Genomic DNA, 25,776 nt, shown 5'->3' on the forward strand with positions numbered 1-25,776 from the left:
GTGTGTTGGGGGGGGGCGGGGGGGGGGGGGGGGGGGGGGGGGGGGGGGGGGGGAGAGGAGGGAAATCTGTTGAGTGGAGAAAGTTGACCGGCGTCTTTTATGGCTGTGGGGATTATATGTGGAAGGTGAGCTGTATTCAGGTTTCACATCGACATCCAACTCAGGCGATACGGCTGACAGGAATTATCCTAGGAAATTGGGGGGGGCAGGGGGGGGGGGGGGTAGGAGAAAGCTGTTGAGTAGAGAGGAAAACAGAAAAAAAAGGCCTCAGTTACGACAGTGGGGGTGTGGAGGGGTGGGTGGGTGGGGGGAGGGGGCGTAGGAGAAGATGGGGGATGGGGGGGGAGGGGGCATAGGAGAAGAGGGGGTGGGGGTGGGGGGGGGGGTAGGAGAAAGCTGTTGAGTAGAGAGAAAAACAGAAAAAAAAGGCCTCAGTTTCGACAGTGGGGGTAGGGAGGGGGGGAGGGGGGGCCTGGGGGGGGGGGGGGGAGGGGGCGTAGGAGAAGAGGGGGGATGGGGGGGAGGGGGCATAGGAGAAGAGGGGGTGGGGTGGGGGGGGGGGTAGGAGAAAGCTGTTGAGTAGAGAGGAAAACAGAGAAAAAAAGGCCTCAGTTACGACAGAGGGGGATGGGGAGGGTGGGATGGAGGTGGGGAAAGGGATTGAAGGGACTGGGTTCTTTTTTTTAAAACAACGATGATATATATATATATATAGCCAGTAGAGACGGTTGTGGTGACTTGCCGTTGGTTTATCTAAAAAAAAAAAAAAAAACCCCCAAAAAACCCCAAAGAAATCAAAGGCTCAAAGGGTATTTATATATTGCACTCTGTGTCCTTAGCATAGTGATCCAGAGCACTGATAGTGAGTGTCCACATGGGGGGGGGGGACCTGGGGGGTGGGTGGGGGGGGATGGTTATAAAAGAAATTGACACCACAAGCCACTATTATAATCAATACTCACAAACAAGACGGATGGAGTGTGTCAGTGACAAAGTACACACAGACAGACAGACACACACATACACACACTCTCACACATGCACAAACACACACACACACACACACACACAGAAGCACACACACACACACACACACACACACACACACACACACACACACACACAGAGGATCCTTGAAAAAAAAAAAAAAAAGCAACAGCAAGTTGAAATGTTTCTCTGCTAAAGCACAAACATTACACAGAAGAATAGTACACAAGGGCTGCAAAGACAGGAAAGACCTCTGTGTTGTGTAAAAGATGGGAAAGACCTCTGTGTTGTGTAAAAGACCTCTGTGTTGTGTAAAAGACGGGAAAGAGCTCTGTGTTGTGTAAAAGACAGGGAAGACCTCTGTGTTGTGTAAAAGATGGGAAAGTCTCCTGTGTTGTGTGAAAGACTCATGTGTTGTGTGAAAGACAGGAAAGACTTTGTGTTGTGTGAAAGACGGGGAAGACCTCTGTGTCGTGTGAAAGACGGGAAAGAATCCTGTGTTGTGTGAAAGATGGGAAGGACCTCTGTGTTGTGTGAAAGATGGGAAAGACCTCTGTGTTGTGTGAAAGATGTGAAAGACTCCTGTGTTGTGTGAAAGATGGGAAAGACTTCTGTGTTGTGTGAAAGATGTGAAAGACTCATGTGTTGTGTGAAAGATGGGAAAGACCTCTGTGTTGTGTAAAAGATGGGAAAGACCTCTGTGTTGTGTGAAAGATGGGAAAGACCTCTGTGTTGTGTGAAAGATGTGAAAGTCCTCTGTGTTGTGTGAAAGATGTGAAAGACTCCTGTGTTGTGTTAGAGACAGGAAAGACTCCTGTGTTGTGTTAAAGACAGGAAAGACTCCTGTGTTGTGTGAAAGACTCCTGTGTTGTGTGAAAGATGGCAAAGATTCCTTTGTTGTGCCAATGAGGGCAAAGACTCCTGTGTTGTGTTAAAGACAGGAAAGACTCCTGTGTTGTGTGAAAGACTCCTGTGTTGTGTGAAAGACTTCTGTGTTGTGTGAAAGACTTCTGTGTTGTGTTAAAGACAGGAAAGACTCCTGCGTTGTGTGAAAGACTCCTGTGTTGTATGAAAGATGGCAGAGACTCCTTTGTTGTGTAAAGACAGGAAAGACTCCTATGTTGTGTCAAAGCATCAATGTTCGATACTCCTATGTTGTGTCAGAGCATCAATGTTCGATTCCCCAACCCTCCTAAGAAGAGGACGAGATTTGCTGGATTGTGTTGTTTTCGATGTTTCTTTGTTTTAAAAAAAAGAAAAAGAAAAAGGTTTTTTTTTTAGTATCATTAAAAAAAACCCCCAAACTTTATGGCAGTTGAGATTCTTGTCAAGCTAACAGGGAATGAATGATGAGCGCCCAATGGCAGCCGTCAGTCGGCTGTACCCATGTAGGCAGCCTTTTGTCCAAATGACTCCGTGTCGTGTTTGTAAAGCGCTTAGAGCTTGGTCTCCGACCGAGCATAGGCGCTATATAAAAAAGTATCCATATCAATCAGTCAAAAAGTGCCCGTGTGTGTGCGTATTCAAAGTCTGTATTATGCTGTATGCACTGAATTCCTGGTGTGACCAAAAAAAAACCACAAAAGAAACAAAAAAAAGTAATTTTACGACAGAAATGAGTCTGATCGTATACATCATTTGTATTGTGGTAATGCCAGTGGGATGTGTCAAGATTCTGAACTGTTCCACAAACTAGTGAGAGGGAGGAGAGGAGGGGGTTAGGGTGGGGGGGGATGGATGGAGGGGTGTGTGGGGGGTTGGGGGGAGAGTTTTGTATTGTGGGGGTGGGGGTGGGGCTGAGGGTGAGGGGGTACAGGGGGGAGGGGGGGGGGGAAGAAGTTTCCTGAGTGCATTCTGGGTGGAGAGACAGAGTTTATTCTGTCACTGTGTGTGTGTGTGTGTGTGTGCGTTGTGCCGTGTTGACAGAATCAGGAAGGTGGGGATTGACAACGAAGGGAAGGGGATGGAAGGGGAGAAATACAGGTGTTTTTTAAATTTTTTTTATACTGTGTGTGTGTGTGTGTGTCTGTGTGTGTGTGTGTGTGTGTGTGTGTGTGTGCACGTGCGCGCGTGCTTGCTGTTCTCAAGTGATCTATCATCTATATATATATATATTACATCTCACTGTGAAAATAATGTATTGGGCATAAGCAATAGAGCTTGCAAAATCAAGCACTTTTGATCTTGTCGTCAAAGCTCAGTGAAACGAAAAAAGCAAAATTTTGTGGATCTGATGTTGTTTTTTTTTTTTTTGTTTTTTTTACACCACATTAATATGGATATCGTCCTATAAATCCTGATCATCCTACAAAGCATGACCTTGATCTCACTATGGTTGCCTGGCAACAGCTCAGCAGACTTTTATGTAATGCAAGTGATGTTGTTAGTGTCTGCATTCATGATATGCGTACTGTTGTATTATTGCTACAAACAGTGTTGATTTATTGCTACAAACAGTTGTATCGATGGTGTATGCCAGTGCAGTAATGGTTTGTCCTGGTGAATTAACGGTAGATACTGCTGCATAAATGTGTGTTCTGGTGCATCAGTAGTGCATTATTGGCACTTAGTTCCTGGCACATGAAAGGCTCATACTGGTGCACTGCCGGTAGCCTACTGGTACATTCCAGTGCATTGCGGGCGCATTAATCGTGTGCAATGGTGTATTAATGGTACAGGTTGGTGCATTAGTGACGCATACTGTTTAGTGGTACCTATTGGTGCGTCAGTGGTACCTACAGGTCTGTTCTTTATGCAACAGCTTGGCACATGTTCCGTAAACTGTAGAACGTGATTATTTTTGCGCACAAAAACGCATCACCACAACAAATCATCTGTGCCACATGTGCATGGTTTTTACAGACAGTGATCAACAGGGACTGGCATAATTCAGCTCGTGGTGATTTTTCAATCCTTGGCGATTAATGCATTGTGCAAATCACATACTATTATTTGTATTGCATTGCATTACATTACATTGTATTGTACCGATTAGATTGCATTGCATTGCATTGGATTGCATACGTATTGTATTGCATTGAACTGCATGATATTGTATTGTAGTTTAACCACAGATTTTTGTTTTTCTTGCAAAATTTAACGTTCACGTTCTGCTTTATTCTTGACGATATGGCTCAGGTTGTGAATATTAAATGCGGACAGGTTATCCAGAACATGTCCAAAGCCAAACTGTGCTGGCACCATTCTGACAAGAGTTGATCCAAGTTGGTTGGTTTATCTCCAACATATGAGTTGTTTGAAACCGGAACTTTTTTGGGGGGCTGATTATTTTTTTTTAAACTGAAGGGATATTTACCTCTATGACATGGTGTTGCTGATTTTTTGTTTTTTTTTTTTTTTTTTTTAATGTAGCTGTAATCTCTCAAGCAGGTATAAACAGTTAGATGTGGTTATGCTTTGTTGTAACGTTCCTGGCTTTTGCTGCTGTCATGGTACTGCTGTTCAGTCAAGGCACCTAAACAAGGACAATTTCGTGGTTCAGACTGGAATCCTTTGAGGAAGATTTGGAGGGTTTTTATTTCTCTGATCTTTGAAGAAAAAGTTAACTGTCCCTTTCCACAATGTCTTGTACTTATGTAATGTTTGAAAAAGTTTCTTGTCATCTAAAAAAAACACATGATCATCATCGTTGTAATTTGAACAGAAAAAAAAGGATTTAAACAAAAAAGGAAAGTTTTTGTTTGTTTGTGATTTCATATTAAAAAAAGAAAATTTCGAAAGACTATTTCATTGATTTCATTGTCACTTTTTTTTTTTTTTTTTGGTCATTGTAGTGTTCATGTAATCATCTGGAGTTTTTTGGTTTGTATGTTTTGTTTATTTTTTCTGTTGTTTTCAGGGAGAAAAGAGGGTTGTCGTTCATGTACACTTTTGTATGACCAATGAAAATATCCTCTCTTTCCACATATATGACCAGTGGGTGCAGTTTGCACCTAGGTTTTTATTTTATTTTATTTTATTTTATTTTTAAATTATAATTTAGGGAGAAAAAGAAATGGAGTTTTATTGACAATGTCTGTTTGCATTCCGTGCATATTGTGTATGATAGATGGGCTGATATATATATATATATATATATATATATATTCTGTGTGAGTGTGTGTGTGTGTTTGTGCTTACTCACACTTATGTGTATATGTATTCATCCGCAAATTTGTGTATACATGATAATTCCACGTGTGTATATATAAATGTGTGTGATTTCAATACACCTTTAAGTTATATGAACATTAAAAAGCCAAACATGTGAAATTGTTCGTCTGGTTGCATGTGAACAATGGTATATTTTCTTGAAGTGTGTGTGTGTGTGTGTGTGTGTGTGTGTGTGTGTGTGTGTGTGAGAGTGTGTGTGCATTTGCCTTAAAGTCTTGCAACATATGACAAGCTTAACAGTGTCACATATATGTCAGCATTGTAAGCTTTTGAAAAAAAAAAAAGTTTCATGAATATATGTTATTTGAAAACAGTCTGTGTAAGTCCAATGAAAAGAAAAGAAAAGTCTGATAACTTTGAATTGTCTGTTATCAGTGTTTGTGCACCCCATGTACATATTGGTAGAGGTTTGTAACTTTGAATAATCTGTTATCAGTGTTTCTACACCCCATGTACATACTGGCAGCGTCTTTCAGCCTGTCTCAGAACAGATGAGAGGCGTTTTATTTGTTGATTGTTTTTCAGCCCTGTGGTGTGTGTGCTGAGACTGATGGTTTGGTGCGGCAGGTGTATGTTGTGTCTTTACACCTGTGCTCTGCATTCTGATGATGTGTTTTGAAGGGGGAAGGTGGCAGAATGGTTAAGGTGCTCCTCTGCCAATACAAGTGTCCATGAGCATCTTGGGTTTGATTCCTGATCTGGTGCTTTCCATGTTTGACTGGAAAATCAAACTGGGCATCTTGTCTTTTGGGTGAGATGATGAAAAGATAGAGTACACAATGTAAAATGGAGAGGGCGAGTGTCAGTGATTGGAGAAAGAGAAACATAATATTGGAAGGGGACTGGATGACTAGATGCTCAGTTTGATTTTTCAGCATCGTTTCATCATGGACATGCCCCCCAAGGAGGAAACTGCGCATGTTCCCAAGTGGTTCTGAACTTTTTGGGAACCATGTAGAATACATGAGCGCATGGTCTGATTCTCTCTGAAACCCTGATGGCCGGGAAAGTGCGTCGACCAACTTAGTTCTAATTCTGTTGAGTGTGGGTTAACATCGATTCTGATGTATCTTGTTTCAAAATGAAACAACAATAAGGTGAGGAGCGTAAAGGATTAAACGACAAAGAGTGGTAACTCTCTGCATTCACATGGTTTACAACTTCAAGTCCAGTGGAGGCCGTCAGTCGACTTTACTCAGGTAGGCCGCCTGTTGTGCAAATGACCCCGTGTTTGTAAAGCGTTTAGAGCTTGGTCTCCGACTGAGGATAGGTGCTGTATAAATATCCATATCAATCAATCGATCAATCAGTGCTGCTTATACTAACGATTTAGCTAGCACGCAGGTAAATAAAAAGTACACCGGAATAAACCCAGACACTTCCTCAAAAAAGGAAGCTTCAGGCTTGTTGTAAACACCGATCATTTGACATGTGCACATAGCGGCAGTGACCAAAGAAATGTGCAAACACAAAATAGCCTTTCATTCAAGACTGGCATAGCAGTTTAATCCTGAACATGCAACACATAATGAACACATGGTTGCCTCGATGGATTTTTGACTCGGAAAAAACAATGAGGCCATGAGAGTAGTTGTTGTTGTTGATGATGGAGTCTCCCGTCGGTCCGACGGATGAGTACGCAGGCAGGCTTATCTGTCGGTGTGTGTCCTCATATGGGAGAAGAGGCCGTTATTGTTGTTATATGTTATGTTGCTGGCATTGTTGTGCTGTGATCATTCATACTGCTACCAGTTTGTTCACCAGTGCCTGAGGAAATATCATCCAGTGTTGAGTGCTTGTACTGGCGCACGGTGGTGCTTTGGAATAATCATTTAGATGTTGGATTTGTTATCTGGTGTACGCTAGCGATCAGGGTTTGAGGCCCCTGGTTTGGCATGGTGTTGTGTCCTTTGGAGAAGGCACTTTACTTTGATTTTCCTCACTCCACCCAGGTGTGAATGGGTACCTGACTTCAGTTAGGGAAGGTTAAAATGGCGGAAGGAGAGGATTGGGCCCTGCCTTCCTGTGCCGAGCCCTCGGGACAGTGGGTATGAATTCACTGCCCTGATGGTTGTAAAAGGCTATGGGATGTATAAACAGCCTTAACCTGGGGCTGTTTAATCATTACCTTAGCCTGGGGCTGTTTAAACTTTTCCTTAACCTGGGGCTGTTTAATCATTACCTTAGCCTGGGGCTGTTTAAACTTTTCCTTAACCTGGGGCCGTTTAAACTTAACTTAGCCTGAGGCTGTTTAAACTTGGCCTTAGCTTGTGGCCATTTAATCTTGGCCTTTTCCTGGGGGTGTTTAAACTTGGCCTTAGCCTGGGGCTGTTTAAACTTGGCCTTAGCTTGGGGCTGTTTAATCTTGGCCTTAGCTTGGGGCTGTTTAATCTTGGCCTTAGCTTGTGAACTTAATCTTTGCCGTAGCATGGGGACATATCATCCAGTGTTTAATCTTTGTACTAAGCACAAAATTTGGTTTTTGATAATCATTGACATGTATACATATACATGAATGTTCTCATTGTTGTTATTTATTTGTTTGTCTTGTCTTTGTTTCCATTGCACTCACAAAAAAACATTATATGATAGAAATTGTGGGAATGTATGTCTAGAGGTGTGTGTGTGTGTGTGTGTGTGTGTGTGTGTGTGTGGTTATTAAGAATTAATGTATAGTCTTCCTGGCATTAAGTTCACTTTGCGTTAAGAAGTTATTTATGTGTACCCTAACTTATTAAGAATTAATGAGTGATCCTCGGGGAATTAAGTTCGCTTAGTATTATGAATTCATTTTTATGTACCCTACCAAATTAAAAAAAAAGAAGTGTTCCCTACCTAATAAAGAATTAATGTGAGTGTACCCTACCTAATTAATAATTAATGTGAGTGTACCCTACCTAATTAAGAATGAAAGTAAGTGTACCCTACCAAATTAAAAAAAAAAGTGTACCCTACCTAATTAAGAATGAAAGTAAGTGTACCTACCAAATTTAAAAAAAAAGCGTACCCTACCTAATTAAGAATTAATGTGAGTGTACCCAACCTAATTAAGAATTAATGTGAGTGTACCCTACCTATGGACTCAGGAAAATTCCTGACGCGAAACAAACGCAACCGCCACTGAGATAACTTATACATTCCATTCCTGGATGTTTGCATATGACCATTCATCTTAGGTCAAGGCTGCAGTGGAGTCAGACAGATGACCGTGATCTGAGGTCAAGGTTGTAGTGGGGACAAATGACCTTGATCAAGTATCAAGCGGGTTGTGTTAAGAACAGCGTGTTCATGAGCAGGTGATGAACAAGAGAACGGAAAAGCATCAGTGATGTTTGGTACGGAGCATTTTAACGGAAGAAGACTCTTCTCCATCATTCGCCATTTCAGAGACAGGACTTTCAGATACTTAAACTAAAAGGGGTGCCTATACTTATTATTCTTATGCTTTTTTCCAGTTTCAACTGATCATTTATTGTGAGTTTTTCTTTACCAGTCTCTTAACCTTTGTGCTGTTTGTGTTCAATTTCAGATTTTTGTTTATGTGTAAGTAGATTTGTTTTTGATGTTAATATTTTTAGCCTTGATATGTGGTTTCTGAGATTGACTTGGATATAGATAACATGAAATGAATTAAGAAGATCCAAAGTGTAAAGGATATATTCTGTGTCTGTTTAACCATATGAATGCAGTGGATTAAAAAAAAAAATCTGTATGTATTACGGACTGTGCAAAGAACGTAAGAATAATGAAATTCTGCCAGCACACTCTTGTGTTTTCTGACATAATGACATGCTCCCTCCCTTGTTTGTTGTGAACATGATAAATGCAGTGAATGTGGGATTTGTGCAAACAGCATAATGCGAGTGCATGTTGTGTTTTTGCCTACATGTGTGCGTGTGTGTGCGTGTGTGTGTGAGATCCCAATCATTTTCAGCTCTTTCTGGCCAGCACAGTATTTGTGTTTGTTTTTATCACAACAGATTTCTCTGTGTGAAATTCAGGCTGCTCTCCCCAGGGAGAGCGCGTTGCTACACTACAGCGCCACCCACTTTTTTTGTATTTTTTCCTATGTGCAGTCTTATTTCTTTTTCCTTGTGGATTTTTCTACAGAATTTTGCCAGGAACAACCGTTTTGTTGCCGTGGGTTCTTTTATGTGCACTAAGTGCATGCTGCACACGGGACCTCAGTTTATCGTCTCACCCAACACTGGTTTTATCCACAAACAGGTGTGAACAAAAAACTTATCACTTATATAGCTATAGTACATCTTGTGGACATTGTAGGTTGAAATACTGGTACTGGTTCACAAGTGGTGGTGGTGGTCAAAGCAGAAGGAGTATGAAATACAGACATGTTACTTTTTGAATGTACTCCACAAGATCGTCGGCGATAAGTTTGAAACTATAATTATATCATGGGAAAATATGAATGCTTCCCTCAGCAAAAAAACAAAACAAAAACAAAAAAACAACAACCAAACTTTCTGTATGACAGTGACAAGTTGCAACACAAAATTGGTTATGAGTACAGTATAAGCTTTAACCCTTTCACCGCCAAGCTCGCATTTATGCACAGGTGTGGTAGAGGACCCATGTCACTGAAAGGTGACCATTCATAGGTCTGTTATCCATGAACCTACTGCTCTTAATGTTTGGCGGTAGGATAGGCCATATTTTCTATACATTGGAGGAGGAATCCCCAGCTATTCTTAGCCACTGTCTTTTCTGTGTTTATACCACAAGGGAATTTTGTACTCTAAATTGACTGGCCGTGAAAGGCCTAAGCTTGTTGATGCTATTTTGTCTTTGTTTCCATTGTAATCATGTGTATTGTTGACCAATTAAAGATTATTTAAACCAACTTAAAATTTGAAGTTTTGCCAAATTTATGTATATCTCACTAGCATTGTATATGAAGTCATTGATGATTCAAGACTGTCATCTTGTTCATTGCTAAAATATACTGTTATTAAATAAAAGTTCGGTTGAACAGAGTATGCTGTGTTGAAGTGTCGTGTGCTTGCAGTTGAATGTTGTGTTGGAGTGTAATACACATGTGGATGTATGTCCTATTATATATATATATGTTTGTTAAATGCTATATGAGTTGTCTGTCTCGGAGTGCTATGTGAACTGTCTCTCTCTAAATGCTATGTGAAGTGTCTGTGAATGCTATGCGAGGTGTCTGCCTCCGAGTGCTGAGTTATCTGTCTCTATGTGCTATGTGAGTTGTCTGTCACTGAGTGTCATGTAAGTTATCTGTCTCTCAGTGCTGTGTGAGTTGTCTGTCTCTGAATGCTATGAGTTGCCTGTCACTGAGTGCCATGTAAGTTATTGGTCTCTTAGTGCTGTGTGAACAACTATAGCTCCAGGTCATCACAAGTTTTCCTGTGTCCTGCAGCAAAACCTTCCCCTTTCACACCTGTCTACAAAGTGTTTCAGGGAATACCTGCTATTAGGAACTATGTGCCCAGTTTGATTCCAGAACTGTAGAACATGAGACAATTCTGTGCCTAGGTCCCAGAAGGTCATTTCATTCTGTGTTTCGGGTCATCCAAGGTTCACGTCACGTAAATAATTCATATCCATAAACAGCATGTAACAATGATATTCCACAGCAACAATCATTCAAAAAATGAAAAGAAAACGGAACATGGAAGTAGATCAGCCTTAATACCACTGCAGAAGGAACCAAAAAAAATATCACACGTACAACACAGCCATGAAATGGAACTGTAACCTACCCTTCAACCCAACAACAGTCATTTAGCAGGTAAGTGAGTTGTCTGTCCTTAGTGCTGTGTGAGTTGTCTTTCTCTGAATGCCATGTGAGTGTTCTGTCACTGAATGCCATGTATGTTATCTGTCTCTTAGTGCTGTGTGAGTTGTAAGCTATCTGTCTCTTAGTGCTGTGTGAGTTGTCTGTCTCCGAATGCTATGTGAGTTGTCTGTCTTGAGTGCTATGTGAGTTGACTGCTTTTGAACCTTTTGTACTTCATGGGATGAAGAAGGGGGAGCGGGTATGAGCAGCTTCAACACGTGGATGTCGCATAATTCATGCATGACACTACCTGCCAAGTGGTTTGTGTCACAGACTGACCACTGGGAGGATGTGGGTTTGATCCCCATCAAAGGCTGGGTATTGTCAGACCCGTGGCCAGCTCCTACCACGAGTTGAGAGGGCCACAGGCTTTGATGAGAAGATGGGGGCCACACAGTCAAGGGTCATCCAGTTCATGGATGCGTCTTTGGGAGAGTTGAGAGTGTACAGCCATTTCGAGTAGTCCCAAACCGAAATAGACCCTCACTGTAGTATTGTCATGACCCCATCATCATTCATTGTCATTGAAATACAGAAAACAAAATGTCCTAAGTTCTCTCCCCTCCCCCCTCCCATCAAACAACAACAAAACTTACCTGCTAAATGATGTAACAAAAAAAAAAAAAAAAAAAAAAAAAAGGTCACGGCATGTACAATTTTCACCTCTTATTTACAGCATGTAGACTAAAATATTATCCACACTTTTCACTACATAAAACACTGACAAGACCATACTTCACACCACACACACACTAAACATCCTGCAATCATGCTTGAAATGATAACTCTAACACACACACATATGCTGTTAACAAATGTTTATTCAATCTGTACATTTCTCTTTCGATTTAAACCTTTACAGACATGGAGACACGTTTTAAAAGTAACATGGATTTGAACCATAGCAACTACAGATCTCTTTGCCGAAATCTGCTACAATGACTAAACTGCTCTGAACGGGCCAACAGCAGAGAACCGATGGTCTGGAGAACAACAGTGATGCACAGATGAACATGACCGCCCTCCCCAAAAGTCATGACCACCCTCCCCAAAAGTCACAGATCACAAACACTAAAGTGCAAACCACATGGAACATTCCCCCCGTAAATTCTATGATTCTAAGGGCGCCACAGTTTATAAGTAAATAGATCTATAAATATGGTTTCCACATAAGACATACAATTTTCTCTCAAGCTGAGGTATTCATGAGCATCCTCAAGCCTCATTTGTGGTACTGCATACCCTCTCCAAATCCTTGCATCAGCAGAGCATGTTTTGTGTGAAGGAATCATTCAACAATCATCAACATGAGAACAGAGCAGCAATATATAAGTTATGTATCATGCACGAGCTTTGGAAGGTAGAAAGGAAAGTCAAGTGATAATAAAAGCGATTGTATATATATATACTCGAACTGCCGTATATCTAGACAAACTTACCGACTGATGATGGTGCAACGTCACAGCATGGCACGCACATATGCTGCAGACGGAACTTTCCCAGCATAAAAATAAATGCTTGCCTGAGGAAGGCCATTCACGTCAAAAATGTCAAAACGCCCGTTGACGAAAATGAAAAACAATAATAAATCAATCTGATGACTATAGCACTTTAAAACTAAGAGGACATATTTCAGAATCAATGTTCTTTATTTTACATAAATAATATTTTCTGTTGCAATTAGTGATAGGTATTTTGATTCGGACTGTAGACTACAACCAGAACAGCAGAAGACACTGACAATCCTTAGTCCTCAGTGGGAAAGAGAAGCAATGTGACTCAGACTCAGAAGAAACAGACAAAGGAGAGGCTGTGACAGAAACACTAAGTCTGGACATTTTTCTCCACAGAACTATACAAAGAATCCTTAAACCTGAACCACACTTCTGCTTGCTTTGCTGAACATAGCTGCATGAGATATCGTATGCAGACACGCACGCACGCACACACACACAAACTCACATGTACACACACACACACACGCACAATGTACACACACACACATTCATATGTATACACACACAATGCACACACACACACATAAACATGTACACAAAAACACATATGAGCATACATACAGACACATACACACACAATGTACACACACACACATATTCACATGTATACACACACAATGCACACACACACACATACACACGTGCGTGCACACAAACACATATGAGCATACATACAGACACACACACACACACACACGTAGAATGAGTATATACGTATCAATACATTTATCAATACATAGATTTTACATACACATACACACACATATGCAAGGGGCAACCATGTATGTGTCAAAAGATTTTACAAACGCACACACATGCATAAAAGGAGTGACCAAGTATATATCAAGAGATTTCGCACACATCCATGTATACACACATATATGTGCACACACGCACACACAAAGATACACACGCAATGGGCGACTGCATAAAAGATTTTACAGTGGTTAACAGCCAAAGCACATTGAGTTACACTGCTGGTCAGGCATCTGCTTAGCAGATGTGTGGTGTATATATATATATATATATATATATATATATATATATATATGTATTTGTTTGAATGCAGTGATGCCTCCTTAAGCAACTGAACTGAACTTTACAGTGGACAAATGGTTAAACCGTTTAAGTGTCTTCTTACCACTCCAAACCTTTGCTGAAGCTGAATACTAGATCAAGCTTTTTAACCACTCTCTCCTTTATACCTGTGGCTAGCAAATATCACTGTGCCAATAGAAGTTTTGTGACAACTGCTTGTGGTGGGCTGAACACATAAGGAAGAAGCACACAGTTCGTGTTATGCACTGGGACCTGTCCACAGCACTGGGATCAGACACACAAAGAATGTGCACATACACTCGTCTTGTCTTACACACACACACACCTTACACACACACACTCGTCTTACACACACACATACACATCTTACACACACAAACACACTCTACACAAGCATCCATGTACACACACACTTTTCTCTCTCCAAATCTACTTTAGACATTCACACATTCCTTCTCTCTCTCTCTCTCACACACACATACACACCCACTCATGCAAGCATACTCATGCATACATACACTCAATGACTCAATGACTCACACACAATACTCACACAGCAAGTAAGTTCAGAAACTTCCACCTGATTTATCCCATCAAGTGACGTTACCCCTAACACCCTAAATATCAAAGCACACCGATTTCCCACATTTGTCATTCGTGACACCTTCTATAAGAAAGAAAACATAAGCATCACAGAAAAAAAACTGCAGTTTAGGACACAGGGACATTACAGTGACAATGACAATAACCCATGGTCTCGTATGACCGATAAATTCAAGACATTTCTAAAAGATGCTGTCCGTAGTTGATGCATTCAAATGTTTTCAATTAATTCAAATAGTATCAGGGAGATGCCACAAATCATATGTACAGGCTGCTATGACAGAATAACACAGTGGGGAAGAACACGTCCACACACACCCAAGGAAAGACTTCATCAGAAGCCGTATTTGGAACGGGCCTGGTTCTTGGTCATTCTGTTCTGTGACCAAGCGTTCTTCAGTTCTAGCTCTCTCTCCTTCGCCTGAAATCAGAAACCAAAAATCACTGAACACGATGAAAGCCAGAGAAAGATGGTGGATACTACTTTGTAATGTGTATGGCTTTAAAAAATCCTTAAAATTTTTTTTTTTAAAGATGATCAACAGTGAATTGTCTAGTTCAGGTATTTATGTGAGTATCCACATTCACAAAAAAAAAACAGACACAAATATTCTCTCTTTCTCACTCACACATGAACACACACTCTCTCTGTCTCAATCACCCACACAAAGATATATATATATATATATATATATATATATTTTTTTTTTTTCATAAGCAAAAGATCTAATCCAAACAAGACAAAACTTTTAAAACAAAATCTAAAGCATTTTCAAAGAAAGTGCAAAATGTGGAGATGATTATTTTTCCAATGTTTTTTCATTTGTTTATTTTTCTGTATAACTGTTTGCTTAAAAAAAAAAAAAAAATACTGTCTCCATAATGTTTCTTCTCCATGTCTTTTTCCTTTGATAGGTTTTGCCTTGTTTACATCACAGGGCGATGCACTGTCAAAGATATAAATCAACAACACCAACACCACCACCATCATCAAAAGAAATTGGTAAAGAAAATGGCCCTGGAAAGCCAGGTAAGTGATATGACCCAACAACAACAATACCAACACCATGAAAAGAAATTGGTAGAAGAAATCGGACAAGGAAAGCCAGGTAGGCGATATGAACAAACAATAACAACACCAATACCATGAAAATAAATAGGTAATGAAAACAGACCCGGAAAGCCAGGTAGGTGATGTGAACCAACAACAACAACACCAACACCACCAACACCATTAAAATAAATAGGTAAAGAAACGCACATGGAAATCCAGGTAGGTGATATGAATGAGCAACAACAGCACCAACACCACCAACATCAAAATAAATCAGTAAAGAAACTCGTACCCGGAAAGCCAGCCAGGTAGGTGATATGAACCAACAACAACACCACCACCACCATCAAAAGAAATCAGTAAAGAAACTTGTACCTGGAAAGCCAGCCAGGTAGGTGATATGAACCAACAACACCACCACCACCACCACCATCTAAAGAAATCGGTAAAGAAACTCATACCTGGAAAGCCAGCCAGGTAGGTGATATGAACCAACACCACCACCACCACCATCAAAAGAAATTGGTAAAGAAACTCATACCTGGAAAGCCAGCCAGGTAGGTGATGTGAGCAAACACCACCACCACTACCATCAAAAGAAATCGGTAAAGAAACTCATACCTGGAAAGCCAGCCAGGTAGATGATATGAACCAACAACAACACCGCCACCATCAGAAGAAATCGGTAAAGAAACTCATACCTGGAAAGCCAGCCAGGTAGGTGATATGAACCAACAATAACACCGCCACCATCAAAAGAAATCGGTAAAGAAACTCATACCTTGAAAGCCAGCCAGGCAGGCGATATGAACCAACAATAACACCGCCACCATCAAAAGAAATCGGTAAAGAAACTCATACCTGGAAAGCCAGCCAGGTAGGTGATATGAACCAACAATAACACCGCCACCATCAAAAGAAATCGGTAAAGAAACTCATACCTGGAAAGCCAGCCAGGTAGGTGATATGAACCAACACCACCACCACCACCATCAAAAGAAATTGGTAAAGAAACTCATACCTGGAAAGCCAGCCAGGTAGATGATATGAACAAACAACACCACCACCACCAACATCAAAAGAAAGCAGTAAAGAAAACGGACCAGGAGAAAGCCAGGTAGGTGATATGAACCAACAACAACAACACCAACACCATGAAAATAAACTGGAAAAGAAATGGACCTAGAAAGCCAGGTAGGTGATATGAACCAACACCAACACCATCAAACGAAATCGGTAAAGAAACTCGTACCTGGAAAGCCAGGTAGGTGATCTGTTTCTTCCTCCTCTGCTGCGTGGATGGCATGTTCTCCTTCTTGCGGTGTGGCTGGTAGGACGACTCCTCTGAGATGCCCTTCATCAGGTCGCTGGGGTCGACATAATCGTCCACGTTGGCGTCGATGATCTGGATGTCCTCCTGGCCCCGCTTCCGCTTGCCGCTGATTCGCAGAAACTATCACAGGGACACAGGGTGCCAGAGGGTTCATTCAGTTTCGCTTTCTCAAGAAGGCGTCTCTACATTCGGCCAATTAATAATAGTGCTAATAATAGATAGTACTTATATGGCACTAACTCCCCATATAAAGGGCTCTAAGCACCTTTCATGAAACAACACATATACAATAGTGCATAACAGCATACTTCTGCACATGAAAAAACAATACATATATGTGTATCTATACACCAATACTACAAATTGCAGGTATGAACACACACACACACATGAATAAAATACCCTACACATGCACGCTCACGCCTGCTCACACACAAACATCCACCCACAGACACACACGCTATATGATGACCAGTAGAGGGCAAAGTGGGGTGGGAAGGTGGAGGAAGAATGCATATGTATATATATATCTATGCTACACCACATCTGACAGGCAGATTCCTGACCAGCAGCATTTACAACGCCAACATACTTAACCAGGCCTTGAATTCATGCATATCACTAATAATATTATGTATCTGTGTTTCTATCAGAGTAGATTTCTTCTACAGAGTTTCGCCAGAGGACAACGCTTAAATTTGTCATGGGTTCTTTTTCAGTGTGCCAAAAGCATGTTGCGAAGATTGCCTTGGTTTATCATCTCATCTGAATGACTAAGAGTAAGACATTCAGCTTGATCTTCCAAGCTTGGAAGAAAGGGTAAGACCAGGATTCGAACCTGGACCCTTACGTACTGAGGTATTGGCAGATAAGCGTCTTAACCACTGTGCCACCTTTCTCCTTGTCGGATGGTTCTTCATCCATTCATTTCAAGTCACATGAACTGAAATGGAGGGTGGGAAGGGGTTGAGAGTGGCATGGGGGGTGGGTGGGGGATGGGGGGGGGGGGGGAGGGGAAGGGGAGGGGGGTGTAGGGAAGGGGAGGGGGGTGTAGGGAAGGGGGTGTAGGGCGGGGAGAGACAAGTTTTATTATCACCACAAATTTGTATCTTGGACTGTTCATGCTTTCCTGTGTGTGTCAAACACAGTGTTAACCCCTAGGCTGCCTGCATGACGAGATAACTCGTCATGGAAAGCATGTATGCTTCGCTGCCACAATGACGAGATAACTCGTCATCGAAATATTCTGACTTTTCCCTGCTTTGCATTCAGTTCGTTGACAAAAATGCTGGTAGCTTTAGCTTGGGGAATCATTCTAGATTCTATTCATAGCTAGAAACACCATCTGCGTCATAAGGCAGTCCTTTATTTGAACGTTTTGGTTGGGTTACTGGCCGCAGTCTTTGCCTGGCTCCTCTCCTCGCTCGCTCAACAAAATGTCGGACTGACTCCGTGCTCAAGACATGCGCTCGTGGCGAACTAAATCAACCAAGATTACTTTCTTTAGCTGATGCTCAGAAAGAATTGGAGCATAAATTTGAAGGAGAAGACAGTGGTGAACATTTACAGGACGATTTGATAGAAAATAAAGGGAGCAATCAAGAGAGTGGCCAAGATGCGACTATCAGTGAGTGATGCCGGCTGTTCAACTCCAGCAGACGACAGGTCACCGAATTTTTAGCAGGACACCGTATGAGCTATTTTCTTGGCACTCAGCCAACGCGGTCTGATGAGAACTGGATGAAGTGACCGCGTGAGAGGGGTGAAGAGGAGGGGGGGTGGAGACTGAGGGTACGTGGCCTCACATCCATATTATCACTTGCAGAAGTCACAATGCATCTATTTCTTTTTCAGTTTTTTTATATTGTGGTTGTTCTAGTATGATTTTGTGTGTGCAGATGTCCATTTGTCCAGAAAATGATATTTTTGTGCAAATTACCTGACTAATGTTTGTAATGAACAAGTTGAAAATGTGACAAAAAACAAACCACTGATTTCAAAACAACAGCATGTCACTTAAAATATATAAAATGGGAAAACATCATGTGTTTTGTATTCTTTATTCATTTCCCTTTCAGAAAATGTATACTTTTATGGGTCTTTCTCCAATAACAAAGAGCACAGAATTTTTTGAAAATTTATACCCGTTTTTTGTGGAAAAAACCCTGGCAAATAGATTTCACTTAAATCTTATTTTCCTGGCAGCGAAAGGGTTAATTGAATCAAACTGTGATGGTGATTTGAGTCATGGCGTCCTTTCTTGTGTCCTACACCCTCTCCCCCAAACCCCTCCCCTGCCATGGATCATGTCAGCGACTTTTTTTCACTGTGGCTTAAAACAATTATTTCCCCTCTGAAAACAGAGTATGACTGCCTATAAGGAGGGGGGTAAAATTAGTCATACACGTACAAGTCCACTTGTGAATATGATTGAACATGGAAATAACAGCCCATGAACGAAAAAGAAGAAGAAGAAGAAGAAGAAGAAGAAGAAATGAGTTATTTTTATGACAGGAATGACTGATTTGTTTTTACTGTTATCTTTTTTAAAATAGGTTTTTAAAACCTTTTTTTTCTTCTGTTATGGTGAGCCTGAAGGCAAATTTTTCATCACTATTTCAGACAATAGAGTTTAGTGAGGGATTGATTTGACTAATAAATGTGAATATCTGGTGTGAAAGCACTTTCAGTGCTACATGAACACATTATATGTTATCATCATTCCTGCAGACTGGATCTCTTCTGGTCTCTTAGGATCAGGCTGGGTGGTTTTCCTCTGAAAATACTGCACTTGTGTATTTAAAAAAAAAAAGAAAAAAAAAGGAAAAAGAAAAAAGTGAACGATGGGGTTTTCTGTGGTTTACAGGAAGGAAGACAGAAAAAGTGGGACGTGTGGAAGTGAAGTGACTCACCTGTTCATCCTCCATGTATTGGCGGACATCACTGCTGTTGCTGCTACTGGCCTCCTGTTTACACACATTGTATATATATATATATATATATATACGCACACACGCACACACACAACATGACACTGCACATCCATCCACAACACACACACACACGCACACACACACAGAGTCACAACCATATGCTCTCTCAACTGTATACTGTAAACATATTATTACATACTTTCCATTTCATCAGTTAAAACCCCCCAAAAGAAAACAGACTGAAAGTAAAAAGAAAAACAAAACAATAATAACCTTCTCTTCCTAAATGTTATGCAGAATTTGCATAAATGTGAGATACAAATAATTCATATGTGTTTTAAAATGCTCATAGTTATGCCATAAATACTCAAAACAGATTCAGACAAGCAGTGACACAGAAAAAAGTTCAAAAACACACAAACACTGATGCATGCAAATGCATGGAAAACTGCAAATGTATCCATACAGACAAGCACTCTCTCTCTCTCTCTCTCTCTCTGAGTTTCTCTGTCACACAGACACACACTTACAACAGTGAGTCACAAAAAGACAAACATTTCTTCAGCTTCAGGGATGGGCAGCATTCTTTTTCTTCTTCTTCTTCTGCGTTCACTCGTATGCACACGAGTGGGCTTTTACGTGTATGACCGTTTTTACCCCGCCATGTAGGCAGCCATACTCCGTTTTCGGGGGTGTGCATGCTGGGTATGTTCTTGTTTCCATAACCCACCGAACACTGACATGGATTACAGGATCTTTAACGTGCGTATTTGATCTTCTGCTTGCATATACACACGAAGGGGGTTCAGGCACTAGCAGGTCTGCACATATGTTGACCTGGGAGATCGTAAAAATCTCCACCCTTTACCCACCAGGCGCCATCACCGTGATTCGAACCCGGGACCCTCAGATTGACAGTCCAACGCTTTAACCACTCGGCTATTGCACCCGTCGGGCAGCATTCACAGGTGATAACAGCAGCGTTTGAGATTTTTTTTTCCAAATTCTCTGCAATTGGCGTAATCTGAAGAAAATTTCTAAATCATGCTTAGTGCTATACAACCATCCCCTGCACTGCTGTCCACTTGTCCTACCTGTTCATCCTCCTCATACTGCTGAGCATAATGCTGCTGCATCTGCCAGTAGGAGGCTGCACCGCTGCTGACCGGTTCTGCGTACATCTCTGGCAGCATGGGAGAGGTGAGGGGGGCGGTGGTCCAGCCTCCGCTCTGCATGGTCGTGCTGAAGGTCAGCGGGGCATCCTGGTTCACCACAGGGACCCCCACCGTGCTGCTCACTTCGTTATCGTCATCGTCGTTGTCAACACTGTCACCACCCTCCTTGGATGAGGAGTCCACAGTCTTGTCTGCAGCACTGCCTGAAGAGTCCCTGACGCCTGATGCTGGCGACACACCTGACGATGAGGACACCGGAGATTCTGATGGGGTTGTCCTGGTTGGCTTCAGAGCCGGCTGTGAATGGGAAGAGGGAGGCGGAACACTCGACGAGTCACTGCTGGAACTGGCATTTATGTCCCTTGTCTGACCACCGCCTCCTCCCTGTTCAAGTGAGGGGGCAGAATTTTTCACCACAGATACACCCACCGAGCTTGCCTCCTCCTCCGCCTCGTTGCTGATGGAAAAGAAGTTTGACACAGCGGTGCCACCTGCCTCCTCCTCATCGCTGTCGCTCTCATAGCCGGTCAGCGCATTGAAGGCACTCTGGTGCTTCTGGGAGGGGAGGGTACCAGCGGTGGTGGTAGTGGAGGCGGGAGCTGAGGGTTTGGGGACTGGAGGGGTGATGCTGGAAGAGGCTGCTGGTCGTTTAGTGAGGGTGTAGGGGATGAGGGGGCGGTTGGCCTGCTTCCTGGAGCTGTGGGTGGGTGGGGGGAGGAGGGCGAACAAGCCACTTCGTGAACCCTGCGTGGGAAAAATCACACAGGTGACTCACACACACTTCAATGAAAAGGAAAGTGACAAGTCTTTTTGTGGTCAACTGTGGGATGTTTTGGGGCTCAGATATATCTAATGTAAAGGATGTTTTGGGGGCCAGATATATCTAAGGTAAAGGATGTTTTAGGGTCCAGATACATCTAACTTTCTAAGGTAAACGATGTTTTGGGGTACAGATATATCTAAGACAGAGGATGTTTGGGGGTCCAGATATATCTCTGGTAAAGGATAATTTGGTAAAGGATATATCTAAGACAGAGGATGTTTTGGGGTCCAGATATATCTCAGGTAAAGGATAATTTGGGGTCCAGATATATCTAAGGAAGAGGATGTTTTGGGGTCCAGATATATCTAAGGCAGAGGATGTTTTAGGGTCAAGATATATCTAACTTCTAAGGCAGAGGATGTTTTGGGGTCCAGATAATGAGATATATATCTAAGGTAAAGGATGTTTTGGGTTCCAGATATATCTAACTTTCTAAGGTAAAGGATGTTTTGGGGTCCAAATATAACTAAGGTAACACAATTTACCCAAAACACATCCTCACTTCAGTTACCTTCTACAAGTTCTAGCTCCGCTTTAAGCACATTTCATACTACACAAACGCTAACACAATAGAAACACACAAACATTTAGATACAAATGATTGATATCATGTTTATCAGTTCATCAAAATGTACAGTGATTAACTTGTCTTCTGATCAGATATTATAATGCAGTTTACAAATAAAAAATCATCAATGAATCAAGAATTGTATTTGTAGCATTCTCTCACTACTTTAAAACATATGTAAAAAAATTACACTTGTGAAATCTGCTATAATTATTACTTGGAAAATACAATAGCTTTCTATTCATAATCATTCATACATTATCCAACACAAAGCCAACTCACTGAGGTTCCTGCCGAAGTTGGTTTGATTTTCTTCTTGCTTTCCTCCTCCTCATCATCAGAGTCCTGTTTATACAATGAAAGACAAAAAGGGTTTAATGAACGAATTGAACCTGTGAAAACCAGTGTGGTACACTACCATCATCATTAACATTGTGTTAGAGAAAGAGAGAGAGAGAAAGAGAGATAGAGATAGATAGATAGACAGAGAGAGAGAGAGAGAGAGAGAGAGAGAGAGAGAGAGAGAGAGAGAGAGAGAGAGAGAATCAATCAATGCGCTCATTTTATGCAATATAGATTAAATGGCATAAGAAAGTGAGAAAGAGAGGCAGACAGAACAAAACAAAGTTCAGAATGAGACAGAGCAGGGTGAGGTGGGGTGGAGGAGAAAGGGAGAGAGGAAGACACAGCAACAGACAAACTGACAGAAAAATACAGGCCCTGAAGTCCTGGGAAAAGAAAAAAATAGCACCAATTTATAACAGAATAATCTATAAATAAGATTTTATATTTTTTTTTTTTATTGATATCATTGTCATCTTTAAGTTAACATTGCTCCCCAGGATTTTGATTCGCTTTAAGTTTACACTTACAGAACAGAAAACTGTGCAGTTCTACTCTCAACTCTTCAAATGTGACCAAAACTAAATAGGCAACAAATCACATACTGACATCTAGACACAATTACACAGTAACACACACACACACACACACATACAAACACTGACACCCCCTCCTGCATACCCCATTCACCATAAGCATCACCTTTTTCAAAGCAGGCAGAACGATTCTGGCTGGCTGCTTGACCTTTTTGGGAGGCGGTTTTGGGGCGTCAGCCAGCTGGGATGCCTTAGGCTTCACCTCCTCCTCCAGCTCATCCTCACCTTCCCCTCCTCCCTCTGCTGTGCTCACTGCCTTAGGTGCTGGTAAATCTGTGCACAGGTTATATTCAAATATTTCAATATCAATTTTTGAAAGCAATGAAACACACACACACAATCACAAAGACACACTTATAATGCATCTACAATACTGTATTTTGCTAATTCAAACTGTTGTTGTTTTGACCCATTATCACATTTCTTTTGAAATACAACTTGTCTTTCTGCAGTCTAATAGTAATAACTGTTTTCAACACTTGTTGACATCGTTTACCCTGTATTTGAAATTTGTTTTACCATCACTAGCATTGATCGATTCCAAGATTCTGGAGACAACTACCAACACATGAAAACTGACTGGGTATTTGACTTTGAAATTCATGATTAAAACATTAAAGTCAACACCATCAATCTTAATTTACATCAAAACGTCATGGTAGAGAAAGGGAGTGTGAGGTCAGGGAAGGGGGTGTGGGGTGGTATTTTAAAAACTCTGGTTGTAAAGGACAGAGACACCCCCCATAGCCCCACCCCACCCCCAAACCGCACTGACACACACGATTAATTCTTCAGTACTGCAGTCATTGTCAGTTACTGAACTGGAAACAGATTATGTGACCGTCGCCAATCACACACACAAACTATGGTACCACAAGCTATTCAAGATAATTACCGCTCAGAGAGGACACGGTGTTGAAAACAGAGCTGGATCCAACTTCTCTGGTGGAGCTGACTGCAATGGAAGTGGAAGCTGTGCTCTGAACCTTTGCAGTCGGAACGTAGTCTTCTTCATCGCTGATTTTCCCATCGTCTGCTAACGCACGGTTATCTGCATCTCCAGATTCCGTTGGCGGTGGTGTTTCCAATTCTTCCACGTCACTCGTTTCACTATCGTCGCTGGCACCGTACGCAACCAGTGACATTGTAAATCTTCAGTGTGGAGAAAACTATCGAAACACAGATGGAAGCCTGTAGACCGGAAGTTTGCCACGGATTTGTCTGTCAGAATAACCTCCCTTGTCAATCTTCTGACTGATCAACCAGCTTCTCTCTCTCTCATTGAGCTGAATAGAAAATACTATTGAGCTCTCTCTCTCTCTCTCTCTGTCTGTCTGTCTGTCTCAAATCAGGGGAAACCACCGATCCTTAAACTACAGACCAATTTCCATTATTTCTGTTCTTTCAAAACCACTAGAAAAGCACATAAACAAGCATATTTCGCATCACTTTGATGTCAATGAGTTTTTACATCCAGCTCAGTCCGGTTTCAGACGAAAGCATTCATGCCACACAGCACTGGTAAACATTGTAGATGACTGGCTTACCAATGTCAATAACAATAGATATTGTTGATTTTAAAAAAGCAGTTGATGTGATGGGCCACAACCTCTTACTAAAACAAAACAAAACAACAAAAAACAAACAAAAAAACAAACAACCAAACAAACTTGAACTGTATGGTCTGTCAACCAATTGTCTTAGTTTGTTTAAATCTTATATGACAAACAGACAACAATGCGTGACAATGAGTACATCAATCTCCGCAGCAGCAACACTTGATTATGGCATTCCTCATGCGTGAATTCTAGGCCCTTTACTATTCTGAATAAATATAAACGACCTACCGCTCCATATGAAATCCGTCTGCGAACTTTTTGCGGATGATACAACAATCCACACTTCTCATGCTGATCAGTAGTATTGTCGCTCTTGCAAAAGACTTACAAGAAAGTACTGATGAGCTGGTTAGATGGACCCGACTAAACCACATGTCTCTTCACCCACAAAAAAACACATGTGAAGTACCGCGAATGTTTTCGGGTTACCATTACTGTAGCTTGCAATTGTTCACTCGAGCATCATATACACGGAGTTGTCGCAAATTGTACTTTGTGATGTGAAATTTGGTGTGTATATCTATTTATTCATTCATCTGTTACTTTTTTCTTTTTTTTTACGTCAAATAGAAAATTAGCAAGTGAGAATGTAAGTATTGTTAATGTATTTAAAATGCAGCTGTGGTGATTAAAGTAGCGAAAAAGTTTTTGGCTTAATTGTAATATTTGCCCTATGTCAACCAGTGCAATTTGGTTGTCCACGCTGATGTGACTTTACAAATTATGTGGCACAAGCCTTCAAATAAGCATTCAGTTAAGCAGGGCATTCAGAGGAGTGTCTCTCTCTCTCTTTGGGTTTTTTTTTTTTTTTTTTTTTTGTGTGTGTGTATTTATTGTTGTTTTTTTGTCGTTAGATACCCTCACCCCCACCTCCTCATTGATGATTTGGGTTATGAAGCGGAGGAAAAAAGATCACACACACACACACACACACACACACACACACACACACACACACACACACACAGTGGAGAGGGAGAGTGAGGGGAGAGAAAGGAAAAAAAAAGAAAAGAAAACCGCGATAGAGGGGTTGTGGACATGTCTCCTCTTCCATCACCAACACCTTTCCAACATTAAAATTTGGATGCTGGTGTTTGGTGGATATGCATGCTTTTTTTTTTTTTTTTTTTTCCCTTCTTGGCTTTATATGTGTGTGTGCATCACATAAGATCC

The 25,776-nt window shown here is 41.4% G+C and overlaps 1 protein-coding gene across 1 annotated transcript; it reads right to left on the reverse strand.

Annotated features, from left to right (window-relative positions):
• Positions 1 to 11,784: 11,784 nt before the first annotated feature.
• LOC143281914 (proline-rich protein PRCC-like) lies at positions 11,785 to 24,187 on the reverse strand. The gene is made up of 7 exons (XM_076587210.1): positions 23,880 to 24,187; positions 23,091 to 23,257; positions 22,329 to 22,391; positions 20,575 to 21,399; positions 19,460 to 19,513; positions 16,467 to 16,667; positions 11,785 to 14,581 (listed from the first exon to the last, which is right to left on the reverse strand). Exons 1-7 carry the CDS (start codon positions 24,127 to 24,129, stop codon positions 14,495 to 14,497), a joined length of 1,647 nt encoding a protein of 548 aa, XP_076443325.1. The 5' UTR covers positions 24,130 to 24,187; the 3' UTR covers positions 11,785 to 14,494.
• Between the last annotated feature and the right edge of the window lie 1,589 nt (positions 24,188 to 25,776).

The sequence above is a fragment of the Babylonia areolata genome, chromosome 5, assembly GCF_041734735.1.
Source record: "Babylonia areolata isolate BAREFJ2019XMU chromosome 5, ASM4173473v1, whole genome shotgun sequence".
Classification (NCBI taxonomy): domain Eukaryota; kingdom Metazoa; phylum Mollusca; class Gastropoda; order Neogastropoda; family Buccinidae; genus Babylonia; species Babylonia areolata.